This window comes from Trachypithecus francoisi, unplaced genomic scaffold (genome assembly GCF_009764315.1).
Source record: "Trachypithecus francoisi isolate TF-2019V2 unplaced genomic scaffold, Tfra_2.0 Lachesis_group11, whole genome shotgun sequence".
Taxonomy (NCBI): Eukaryota; Metazoa; Chordata; class Mammalia; order Primates; family Cercopithecidae; genus Trachypithecus; species Trachypithecus francoisi.
Genome location: NW_022681456.1, coordinates 10,725,473 through 10,738,837, shown reverse-complemented (window position 1 = coordinate 10,738,837; position 13,365 = coordinate 10,725,473). Strand labels below are relative to the sequence as shown.

The following is a 13,365-nucleotide window of genomic DNA, read 5'->3' as shown; positions in this document are numbered from 1 at the left end:
TCCCTTGCTTATGCTCTTAGGAAGAACTCTTTCAACATTTATAAAACTATGATCTTCAATTCTCAGCCCAAGTGTTACCTGCTTCCACTAATAACAAATTAGCTAACACCTAAAATTGAATGTTTGCCATCAACCAAGCATTGTTCTGTGAACATTTAAAACTCAAAACATTGGGAGTCTGAAGCAGAAAGATTGCTTGAGCCCAGGAGATCAAGGCCAGCCAGGGCAAAATAGTGAGACCTTCGTCTCTCAAAAAACCAGAATTAAAAAATAGAAAACTCCTTCAGGCGGGTACAACTACGTTAGTCCCTTGGTATTGGTATCCACAGGAGATTGGTTCCAGGACCTCCCACAGATACCAAAACCCAGGGATGCTTAAGTCCTTGTCATAAAATGGCATAGTATTTGCATGTGGCCTGGGAACATCTGCCTGTATAATTTAAATCATCTCTAGACTACTTATCTTGCCCAACAATGTAAATGCACTATGCCTGTAGGTGGAATCTAGGGATGTGGAACACATGGATATGGAGGGCCAACTATATGTATATATTTTTTCCCAGATGGAGTTTCACTCTTGTTGCCCAAGCTGGAGTGCAGTGGCACAATCTCAATTTACTGCAACCTCCGCCTCCCGGGTTCAAGCAATTCTCCAGCCTCAGCCTCCTGAGTAGCTGGGATTATAGGCACACACCACTATGCCCAGCTAATTTTTTGCATTTTTAGTAGAGAGGGGGTTTCGTCATGTTGGCCAGGCTGGTCTCAAACTCCTGACCTCAGGTGATCCACCGACCTAAACCTCCCAAAGTTCTGGGATTACAGGCATGAGCCACCATGCCCAGCCTGTATATTCTTATTTTATAAATTAGAGAATTGAGGAACAGAAAGATTAAGTGATCACCCATGGACAACTGCCTAGTCATTGTGAAAGAGCATCAAGTCAGAAATTGTTTCTTCCTTGTGCTATACCTTTTATAGATATTAAAACATACTTCTAGTAGCACTTATGAAACCAATTGTAATTATTTGATTATCATTCCCTACCAGTCTTGATGCAAGGATTGTTTTTCTCCTTAGTGTTCTTTTCCCACCCAGACTCCAGGTAATATGGTTTATGTAAACCTTTACTTTTTGAGATGGTTAAACCTCATAAGATTTCAAGCTTAGTCTTTGGTCCAGAAACCTAATTCATTTTTTTCTCCTTCCCTAATCATTTTTATTTATTGTATAATAATACTATGATAGCATTAATTGACTTTTTCTGAACTTCATCTGGAATCTTATCATCCTATAATATCCCAGACAATCTGGCAATTAAACCTACACTGTTTGCTGCTATACTGATTAAAGGTTTATTTCTAATGAAAACTTGGTATAATTCCAAACTAGACACACAAAAGTAGTGGAAGCTCTAGGATACATTGGTAAGATCAGAATTGTTGGTCTGTGTGCATAAACCAATATGTTCTCTGGTAACCATGATAGCTCTAGTTCCATTTATGTTATTGGCCCAAAGTGTTTAGTGGCCACAGCAATAACAAGAAGACAAAGATGTCTGTATATGTTACTGTTAGATTTTTGTTTTTGTTTTGTAAGTAAGCTTTCTCATTTCCCAAGGAACTGGGTTCTATGCAACAAGATAATAAGGTGTCTAATTTTATGTTGTTACAGGAAAGACAGTGATTCCTGACTCAGGAAGACAGTCTCAGAAACATGTGGAATGATATTGAGCTGCTAACAAATGATGATACCGGAAGTGGGTACCTGAGTGTCGGTTCAAGAAAAGAACATGGAACTGCTTTATATCAAGTAGATATGCTAGTGAAGATCTCTTCTGAAAAGGTAGTGATTATTACACTGACTGTTTCATTCACAGAATTTTTACTGAGTGCTTAGTAGGCCTAGTGGCCCACAGTGAATATTTTGTGAATGAATATAGCACTTCCTCAAGGAATCAAGATTCAATCTTAGATTGCTAGAAATTCACATCTGAATACCCTCTGCATCATGTCAGGATCAGTATTTTCACGACTGAAGGATTCTTAGTTCCTCTTAATATTTCATGCATACTAAATATGTGTAAGTTGATACAAAGAGTTTTTTTTTTTTTTTTGAGACAGAGTCTTGCTCTGTCACCCAGGCTGGAGTGCAGTGGTGTGATCACAGCTCACTGCGATCTCTGCCTCCCAAGATTCAAGTGATTCTCGTGCCTCAGCCTCCCGAGTAGCTGAGATTACAGATGTGTGCCACCATGCTCAGCTAATTTTTTGTATTTTTGTAGAGATGGGGTTTCACCATGTTGGCCAGGCTGGTCTTGAACTCCTGGCCTCAAGCAATCCACCCACCTCAGCCTCCCAAAGTGCTGGGATTACAGGTGTGAGCCACCGCGCCCGGCATACAAAGAGTATCTACCACTAACGTAGGAAATAAAATGTTACCAATAGAGTTAAAGGCTCTGAGGGTCTATCCCTGAATCTATGTTCCTCCTATTCCCTACCAGAGTCAAGCACCTTGCTGAGTATGAGGTTTGTCCATGCATTTCTTTCTACATTTTAACTTTCTTCTGTCAGTAATTGCACTATTCTTGCTCCATGCCTGAAACCTTATTCTCTGCCTTGCATAGAAGGTACTATTAGGTGGGTGTGGTGGCACGCACATGTAGTCCCAGCTACTTGGGAGGCTGGTATTTAATTCTTTTTTTTAATTAAAAAATTTTAAATTTTTACTCAAATGGATTCTGACAGATAATTCGCTTAATAAGAAAAAAACCTAGAGCAAAAGACAGGGCATCCACTGGGGATGTTATTCCTAAACGGAATTAAATTTATGCTTTTGACTTTTTTTTTTTAAACTGGCTGATGGGATTTAAAAAAGAAATCATTCTTTATGCTGCTTTAAGCTGGTATCTGTTAAACTGTGCTGCTTTTTTTCTTTTTTTTTTTTTTTTTTTTGAGACAGAGTCACACTGTTGCCTAGGCTGGAGTACAGTGGTGTGATCTGGGCTCGGCTCACTGCAACCTCTGCCTCCTGGGTTCAAAAAATTCTCCTGTCTCAATTTCCCAAGTAGCTGGGATTACATGTGCCACCATGCTACAAAAAATTTTTGTATTTTTAGTAGAGATGGGGTTGCCCAGGCTAGTCTTGAACTCCTGGCCTCAAGTGATCTGCCTGCCTTGGCCTCCGAAAGCGCTGGGATAAAGGCATGAGCCATTGCTCCTGGGTTTTACTGCTTTTAATGTACCATGAATCGTATTAAATGCAGCATAGTCCAACAATAAGATAACTAATATAGGATAAACATTAATTATGAGTAGTACAAATAAATCTCATTGTATTTTTTGGCATTAAATTATTAGAGGCAAAAATTTAAAGTACAGCATAATTTTAAAAAATTTTTTGAATCCTTCAAGACATCTGAAAGCACAGTTTCTATAATGAGGAAATGACGTCTATTTTTTAGTATTTTTGTTTGTTTGTTTGAGATGGAGTCTTGCTCTGTTGCCCAGGTTGGAGTGTGGTGGTGCAATCTCAGCTCACTGCAAGCTCTGCCTCCCGGGTTCACGCCATTCTCCTGCCTCAGCCTCCCGAGTAGCTGGGACTACAGGCGCCTACCACCACGCCTGGCTAATTTTTGTATTTTTAGTAGAGACGGGGTTTCACCATGTTAGCCAGGATGATCTCAATCTCCTGACCTTGTGATCCGCCCGCCTCAGCCTCCCAAAGTGCTGGGATTACAGGCGTGTGCCGCTGCGCCCGGCCATTTGTTTTTTTTTTTTTTTTTGAGACGGAGTCTCGCTCTGTCACCCAAGCTGGAGTGCACTGGCCAGATCTCAGCTCACTGCAAGCTCCACCTGCCGGGTTCACGCCATTCTCCTGCCTCAGCCTCCCGTTGTTTTTTTTTTTTAAGAGAGGTTCTCATTCTGTAGCCCAGGCTGGAGTACAGTGAGGTAATGTTGACTCATTACAACCTCCCACTCTTGGGTTCAAGTGATTCTCCTGCCTCAGCTTCTGGAGTAGCTGGGATTATAGGTGCCTTCCACTACGCCTGTCTAATTTTTTTTTTTTTTTCCTTTTTGAGATGGAGTCTTGCTCTGTTGCCAGACTGGAGTACAAGTGGCGTGATCTCAGCTCATTGCAGCCTCCACCTCCCGGATTCAAGTGATTCTTCTGCCTCAGCCTCCTGAGTAGCTGGGAATACAGGCACGAGCCACCACGCCGAGCTAATTTTTGTATTTTTAGTAGAGATGAGGCTTCACCATGTTGGGCAGAATGGTCTCGATCTCTTGACCTTGTGATCCACCCACCTCGGCCTCCCAAAATTCTGGGATTACAGGCGTGATCCACCGTGCCTGGGCTTTATTTTTTAATATTATCAGGAGCCTTAAAACATGGAAGTGGCTCAGGAACATGAAACAGCAACTTCTTGACCTCAAAGTTGCTATTGAAAAATAATAGTGTTTGTGTATAGAATCTTGGATTCTGTTAGGAACTAAAATTCTATCTATTATTAACACAGGGCATATACTTATCAACATGTTTTGAACATCTGCTATGTTCTGAGCCCAGTATTAGGCACTTGGACATAAGATGGCATCTTATTCATTCCTTTTAGGATCTTACCTTAAAGTTAGGCACACAGGACCCAAACAATAAATGATATTTAGCTATGCAAGTCAGTATATGCTAAATGCCAAATGAACAGTATAGACAATAAATGAGTAGGAATTCAATCGATGGAGAGCTCATTTTGGGTTGAGCAGTTTAAGGAGCATTTCCTTAAGAAACTATGTGTAAGCCCGGTGTGGTGGCATGTCCTATAGTCCCAGCTACTCAGCGGCTGAGATAGGAGAATGGCTTGAGCCCAGGAGTTCGAGGCCAGCCTGGGCAACATAGGGAGACAACATCTCTAAAAAAAATAAAAATTAAAAATAAACTACACTAGCTTTGGGCCTTAAGAAGAAGAACAGTTTAGGCAGAGAGAACTGTGTGGATAGATCCCTAGAAGATATAGTGCTGTTCTTTTTTTTTTGAGGTGGAGTCTTGCTCTGTTTCCCAGGCTGGAGTGCAGTGGTGTTATCTCGGCTCACTGCAACCTCTGTCTCTCAGGTTCAAGTGATTCTCGTGCCTTACCCTCCTCAGTAGCTCGGATTACATGTGACCTCCACCACGCCTGGCTAATTTTAGTGCCATTCCTTGTTGGCAGTGCCTTCGTGTAACCTTTTACTAGTTGAAGAAGCAAGTAAAAAGATAAGAAGGAGGCCGGGCGCAGTGCCTCACACTTGTATTCCCGACACTTTGGGTGGTTGAAGTGGAAGGATCATTTGAGTCCAGGAGTTCTAGACCAGCCTTGCCTACATGGTGAAAACCCCATCTCTAAAACAATAAATAAATAAATAAATTAGCCAGGTGTGGTGGTGTGCATGTGTAGTCCCAGCTGTTTGGGTGGAGGAGGCATGAAGATCCCATGAGCCCAGGCGTTTAAGGCTGCAATGAGTTATGATGGCATTACTGCATTCCAGGCTGAGCAACAGAGGGAGACCCTATCTCAAAATAAAGAAGAAAATAAGGTAGAAGAGGGATCAGAATGTTGGGGAATTTTCAAGGATTACACCTGGAGAAGATGACTTTTGGAATAGTCATAAAATGAGGTGAATAGCTGCATTTTGTCAGGGAAGAATAGGACTAGTTAACATTTACTGAGCATATACTATGTGCAAGGCTCTCTTATAAGCCCTTTACATGAATTCGTTTCATCTTTATTCAGGTGAACCTTGTTGGTATTATTATTATTATTACTCTTTTACAGAGAGTTAGTTGACGCATTTGCCTAAGATCACTCAGCTAGTAAGTGATTTTTACTAGTAAGGGACTAGTAAGGGACTGAGCTTCCTCAACCACTAATCTGTCCAAGTGCTTCAAGACAGCTATGTGTGGGAAGCTCTGATTTGGCTTGTCTAGTGTTTTTAAAAATGTTGACTTAGCTGCCAATATTTAAAAATCAGAACATGTCACATAAAGATCCAGCTTCTGTTGATGAATGGGGAGGTATGGCCATGCCAGTGCTGCATCCCCACCAGGCTTCCCACTGGCTGGTGTGAAGCAGATTCTATTCTTTCGTGTCTGTGGGGGTGTGGACCCTCCAGTTCACAGTTCACCACCATTCCCCTGCCTAGCATATCCACGACACCAAGACTTCATGCCAATCTTGATTAATTCATTATGTTAATGCCTGGCTCCTGCATCATAAAGTCAATCCTGAGGAAATAAGGACTTGACCGTGAGAATCCCTTGCCCTTCCTGCCCATCCTGAACTGTTTTTCTACTTAGGATCCTGGATGGATTCAAGATATACCATACAAAGAAAAACTCGATGATTAAGTAGATCAAGGGGCAAAGAAAAAAAGCCTATCAAGTTTTAAAGTGGGGTATTGGGGAATTTGATGATACTATTAATAAGTATTGTTAAACTCGTATAAAAATGTTTGAATTTTCATCATGCTTTTCTCTCCCACAGGCCTCATTAAATCCAGAGATACAGGCATGCAGTTTAAGTGATGGGTTTATTATTGTAGCTGACCAATCAGTGATATTGCTTGACAGTATTTGTAGATCACTTCAATTGCATCTTGTCTTTGGTAAGTATAATGTAATGAAGTAAGATAAATTGGAAGTCAAGTATATCTGCTGCCAATTTCTGCTGGATTGCCTCCTCTTTACTCCATTATTTCTGAGATTTCAAATTCGACCAATTTCAAGTAATTAAGCTTGAGTGCTCAGTGCCTTATTTGTGCTGGGCACTAGAGTCAAAGGACACCGAGATCCCTTCTCTCTTTACATCTGAGGGTAAATACACATGTAAAGCAACAATTTAGTTTGCTTGCTTGTGTTAGAATACTGTGGAAAATATGAGCTCATTTGTGTTCAAATTCCTGTATCTTGTACAGAATTTCGGTATCATTAATCGGTATTTGCATATTTTTAGAATGAATAGCTCTCTAAAAATCCTTTAACATACTTATGAATTAATTCTTCATCAAGCTACAAGACTTCAAGTACATGCAGATGTGGACTTGAGAGTGAATTAAAGCCGGGCGTGGTGGCTTATGCCTGTAATCCCAGCACTTTGGAAGGCTGAGGCAGCTGGATCACTTGCAGTCAGGAGTTCAAGACCAGCCTGGCCAACATGGTGAAACCTCGTTTCTACTAAAAATACAAAAATCACGTCTGTAATCTTTGTACTTTGGAAGGCCCAGGTGGGTAGATTGCCTGAGCTCAGGGATTTGAGACCAGCCTGGGCAACACGGTGAAACCCCGTTTTCTCTACGAATATACAAAAACTAGCTGGCCGTGCTGCTGTGCATCTGTAGTTTCAGCTACTCGAGAGGCTGAGGTAGGAGAATTGCTTGAACCTGGGAGGTGGAGGTTGCAGTGAGCCAAGATCATGTCACTGCACTCCAGTCTGGGTGACAGAGCAAGACTGTCTCCAAAACAAAAACAAAAACAAAAATTAGCTAGGCATGGTGACATATACCTGTAATCCCAGCTACTCAGGAGTCTGAGGCAGGAGAATTGCTTGAACCCAGGAGGCAGAGGTTGCAGTGAGCCAAGATTATGCCACTGTACTCTAGCCTGAGTGACAAGAGTAAGAGTCCTGTCTCAAAAACAAAGAAGAGTGAATTAAGGGGTAAATCAATGATTGTACTGAGCTTAGGCAAGAATATTATGAAAGTTTTTTTTTTTTTTTTGAGATGGAATCTCTCTCTGTCGCCCAGGCTGGAGTGCAGTGGCACTATCTCGGCTCACTGCAAACTCTGCCTCCCGGGTTCACGCCATTCCCCTGCCTCAGCCTCCTGAATACCTGGGACTACAGGCACCCGGCATCATGCCTGGCTAATTTTTTGTGTGTGTGTATATGTATATATATATTTGAGACGGAGTCTCGCCCTGTCGCCCAGGCTGGAGTGCAGTGGCTGGATCTCAGCTCACTGCAAGCTCCTCCTCCCGGGTTTACGCCATTCTCCTGCCTCAGCCTCCCGAGTAGCTGGGACTACAGGTGCCCGCCACCTCGCCGGGCTAGTTTTTTGTATTTTTTAGTAGAGACGGGGTTTCATCGTTTTAGCCAGGATGGTCTTGATCTCCTGACCTTTTGATCCGCCCATCTCAGCCTCCCAAAGTGCTGGGATTACAGGCTTGAGCCACTGCGCCCGGCATATTTTTTTTTTTTTTTAGTAGAGACAGCGTTTCACCGTGTTAGCCAGGATAGTCTCGATCTCCTGACCTTGTGATCTGCCCGTCTCAGCCTCCCAAAGCGCTGGGATTATAGGCATGAGCCACCACACCTGGCCCGGAAAGTTTTTTCTTTCTTGAGTAGAAATTTTTTTTTTTTTTGAGATACAGTGTCGTACTGTCACCTAGGCCAGAGTGCAGTGGTGTGATGTTGGCTCCCTGCAACCTCCTCTTCCAGTGTTCAAGCAATTCTCCTGCCTCAGCCTCCCAGGTATCTGGGACTACAGGCACCCATCACCACGCCCTGCTAATTTTTTTTTTTTTTTTTTTTTGTATTTTTAGTAGAAACAGGGTTTCACTATGTTGGCCAGGCTGGTCTCAAACTCCTGACCTCGTGATCCACCCACCTCGGCCTCCTGAAGTGTTGGGATTACAGACATGAGCCACTGTGCCCGGCCTTTTTTTTTTTTTTTTTTGGCTGAGACAGAGTCTCGCTCTGTGGCCCAGGCTGGAGTGCAATGGTGTTCTCTCAGCTCACTGCAACCTCCACCTCCCAGGTTCAAGAGATTCTTCTGCCTCAGCCTCCCAAGTAGTTGGGATTACAGGTGCCTGCCACCATGCCTGGTAATTTTTGTATTTTTAGTAGGGTCGGGTTTCACCATGTTGGCCAGGCTGGTCTCAGATTCCTGACTTCAAAAGATCTACCCACCTTGGCCTCCCAAAGTGCTGGGATTACAGGCGTGAGCCACTGTACCTGGCCATTGAGTAGAAGAAATTTTAAGAGACAGATAGTTGTTGAAACTTTTACATAAGAACTTAACTGAAAAGGAAACAGAACGCATGCATTTTGGAACATATCTTGATTGCAACATGGAGGCAATAAACTTGTGTTTTATGAAATCTTGACGTATTGATGCTGATTAGTCCACAAGATTCACAGTTTCTTCTATGAAATGGTGGGATGCGGTAATGATGATCCATTTGTGGAAAGACATTGTGGCAGAATAACTTGTGTTCATAAGCCAGTTACATCTTACTGTTTTTCTTGTCCCTTCCCTTTCTGCTTTGTTTTCTGTTACCTTGGCCTTCTTGCTTTTGCATGAATACAACAGGCACTTCCCACCCGATGGTCTTTCCTCGAGCTGTGCCCACCGTCTGAATGCTCTGAATGCTCTTCCATCTTAGCCATTTGGCTAATTTCCTCACCTCTTTCATGTCTCCTGTGAGCTTTCTAATTAACACTGCAAAACGCACCATTCTTCTGAGCTCTCTTACCTGGCTCTACATTTTTTTTCCAGAACATCTGTCACCTTCTTACATGTCTTAGAGTTTGTTTATTATGCTAATTGTTTATCAGCTATTTCCTTTTTTTTTTTTTTTTTTGAGACAGTGTGATGCTGTCGCCTAGGCTGGAGTGCAGTGGCGCAATTTCAGCTCACTGCAACCTCCACCTCCTGGGTTTAAGCAATTCTCCTGTCTCAGCCTCCCGAGTAGCCTGGATTACAGGCACATGCCACCATGCCCAGCTAATTTTATATTTTTAGTAGGGTTGGGGTTTCACCATGTTGGCCAGTCCTGACCTCAAGTGATCTGCCTGCCTTGGCCTCCCAAAGTGCTGGGATTACAGGTGTGAGCCACCACGCCTGGTCATTTATCCGCTATTTCTGTCTTAGAATATGAACTCTGTGATGGTGGTAATCTTTTGTTACTGTTCTCAGATATATGCAAAAGGCCTAGAACAATGCTTAGCATAAAGTAAGTGCTCAATAAGTATTTGTTGACCAGCTGCTTGCAGTGGCTCACATCTGTAACCTGGGATGTAATTGGGAGGCAGTGATGGACAATCGCTTGAGCCCAGGAGTTCGAGACCGGTCTAGGTAACATGGCAAAACCCCATCTCTACAAAAAGTACAAAAAATTAGCTGGCCATAGTAGTGTGTACCTGTGGTCCCAGCTACCTGGGAGGCTGAGGCGGGAGAATTGCCTGACTGAGCCCAGGAAGTCTAGGGTGCGGTGAACTGAGGTGGTGCCACTCCACTCCAGCCTGGGTAGCAGAGCGAGACGCTGTCTCAAAAACAAAACAAAACAAAAAATATTTGTTGACTGAATAAAAGTCAACAACATTCTTTTTTACTTTCATCACATCTGTTTTGCAGTATTTAGAAGTAACTTAAGTAATCGTTGGCTTTTTTTTTTTGAGGCGGAGTCTCGCTCTGTCGCCTGGACTGGAGTGCAGTGGCCAGATCTCAGCTCCCTGCAAGCTCCGCCTCCCGGGTTTACGCCATTCTTCTGCCTCAGCCTCCTGAGTAGCTGGGACTACAGGCGCCCGCCACCTCGCCCGGCTAGTTTTTGTATTTTTAGTAGAGACGGAGTTTCACCGTGTTAGCCAGGATGGTCTCGATCTCCTGACCTCGTGATCCGCCCGTCTCGGCCTCCCAAAGTGCTGGGATTACAGGCTTGAGCCACCGCGCCCGGCCAATCGTTGGCTTTTTAATGAGAAAAATTTGTATTTTTTTTGTATGGGAAATAAGGATTTTCAAAGGAAGCTTATAACTTTGATTTGAAATTTTCAGATACTGAAGTGGATGTAGTTGGCCTTTGTCAAGAAGGAAAGTTTCTTTTGGTTGGCGAGAGAAGTGGCAACCTACATCTTATTCATGTAACATCAAAACAAACACTACTCACTAATGTAAGATCTTGTTATATTTTAATTTTCATTATTTAAATTCTAAATCTCTTAGATAACTAAAACTTCAGCAAACTATTACTTAACACGTGTTTTAAATTAAAACAATGTTTTTTTGAACAGTTAAGCTTTGAAGGTGTTACCATAGCTTGGATCCTGAGTTTTTGGCTCTCGTGTAAATAGAAATTAACACCAGGTCAAACAAATTTTCCCAGGGAAGGTTTAGTAGGCTTGTGGCTCAAGGAATCTCAAGGGAACACCGTATGGGAAAGGGATCCCAAGTGCTAGCTTCCCGAAGGGTTTAGCTGTTGTCGTTTTGAGGAAGCTGAGGTGAAAAGAGTGATTTGTAGGCATGTAGAGGCAGGGAACTTTCAGCACCTGTGAATTGATCGCATCCTTTTTCATGTGTTGTATGTCTCATTACCATGTTAAATCTCCATCCCTGGGTATGATTTTTAGTATCATAATTAGGTTAAAATGAGGAAGTACTTGGTTAAAGGCCAGGGCTGGAGTCCATCTTGTGCTTAGCTGGCTGGATCTGGTCAGGTGCTAGAGTCCCGCTTTACTAACCTTGGAAGATGGTCAGGTTTTTATTAGGAATGCGAGAGTCCCACTTTAACAACTTTGGGAGAAGTAACTCCAGGAAACAAACGGTTAGGTTCTTGTGTGGTTGGGAATTCAGCTTGGTCAGCTAAGTCAGGAGCAGGCCGCTTGTTAACGGAGGCAGGAAGGTAGAGGAGGGAATGCCCAGACATATGAAGTCTTTGGGGTCTTGGTTACAATGTCTCTTGCCTGCCAGGATTGAGTTTCTTCCCTGTACTGAATGGTATTTTAAATTAAAAGAATGTTTTTTTGAAAAATTAAGCTTTGAAGGTGTTACCATAGCTTGGATCCCAAATTCTTGGCTCTCACGTAATAGAAATTAACACCAGGTCAAACAAAAATTTTCTTAGGCCAGGTTTAGTAAGCTTGTGGCTCAAGAAATCACAAGGGAGCAGTCTCAAAGGTATTTAGTACGCTTGTCCAAAATAGTTTTCCATTTTAAAAGTAAGATGTTTGGAATATAGGCAGAATTATTGCTAATGAGAATTGATAACTCTAGTTTAAAGAATAAAATCCTTGATTGTAGTTTTCTGTGTTTAATTTTATTGTTTGAAATTAATTTGCATTTAGGCATTTGTTCGGAAAGCTAATGATGAAAATCGGCGGACTTACCAGAATCTTGTCATTGAGAAGGATGGTTCAAATGAAGGTAAGTTTTCCTGAAGTTTTATTGAAGGCCCTTTTTTTTTTTTTTTTTTTTTCTGAGATGGAGTCTCTCTCTGTCGCCCAGGCTGGAGTGCAGTGGCCAAATCTCAGCTCACTGCAAGCTCCGCCTTCCGGGTTTACACCATTCTCCTGCCTCAGCCTCCTGAGCAGCTGGGACTACAGGCGCCTGCCACCTCGCCCGGCTAGTTTTTTGTATTTTTTTTTTGAGACGGAGTCTCACTCTGTCGCCTGGGCTGGAGTGCAGTGGCCGGATCTCAGCTCACTGCAAGCTCTGCCTCCCGAGTTCACGCCATTCTCCTGCCTCAGGCTCCCGAGTAGCTGGGACTACAGGCGCCCACCACCTCGCCCGGCTAGTTTTTTGTATTTTTTTTTTGAGACGGAGTCTCACTCTGTCGCCTGGGCTGGAGTGCAGTGGCCGGATCTCAGCTCACTGCAAGCTCTGCCTCCCGAGTTCACGCCATTCTCCTGCCTCAGGCTCCCGAGTAGCTGGGACTACAGGCGCCCACCACCTCGCCCGGCTAGTTTTTTGTATGTTTTAGTAGAGACGGGGTTTCACAGTGTTAGCCAGGATGGTCTCGATCTCCTGACCTCGTGATCCGCCCGTGTCGGCCTCCTAAAGTGCTGGGATTACAGGCTTGAGCCACCGCGCCCAGCCTAGTTTTTTGTATTTTTTAGTAAAGACAGGGTTTCACTGTGTTAGCCAGCATGGTCTCGATCTCCTGACCTCGTGATCCGCCTGTCTCGGCCTCCCAAAGTGCTGGGATTACAGGCTTGAGCCACCGCGCCCAGCCTTTTTTTTTTTTTTAAATGGAGTCTCGCTTTGTCTCCCAGGCTGGAGTGCAGTGGTGCAATCTCAGCTCACTGCAACCTCCAGCTCCCGAGTTCAAGCGTCTCCTGCCTCAGCCTCCTGAGTAGCTGGGATTACAGGCGTGTGCCACCACGCCCGGCTAATTTTTGTATTTTTAGTAGAGATAGAGGTTCACCATGTTGGCCGGGCTGGTCTCAAGCTCCTGACCCCAAGTGAGTGATCCACCTGCCTGGGCCTCCCAAAGTGTTGGGATTACCATGAGCCACTGTACCCAGCCTGAATGACTTCTGATTAATATCCAATCAAAAATTCCAATTTTTGATTAATAAATTATATAAATTCATTGTTATGCTACCTACATTTTTTCTGTTTTTTT

The 13,365-nt window shown here is 43.3% G+C and overlaps 1 protein-coding gene across 1 annotated transcript in view; it reads left to right on the top strand.

The window, feature by feature from the left end:
• KNTC1 (kinetochore associated 1) overlaps nt 1-13,365 on the top strand; it is a 106,232-nt gene that overhangs the window by 1,336 nt on the left and 91,531 nt on the right. Inside the window, exons 2-5 of the mRNA XM_033220274.1 lie at nt 1,672-1,842; nt 6,515-6,635; nt 10,800-10,915; nt 12,086-12,164. Coding sequence (XP_033076165.1) covers nt 1,714-1,842; nt 6,515-6,635; nt 10,800-10,915; nt 12,086-12,164 — 445 coding nt within the window. The 5' untranslated portion in view covers nt 1,672-1,713. The remainder of the gene's footprint in view (nt 1-1,671; nt 1,843-6,514; nt 6,636-10,799; nt 10,916-12,085; nt 12,165-13,365) is intronic.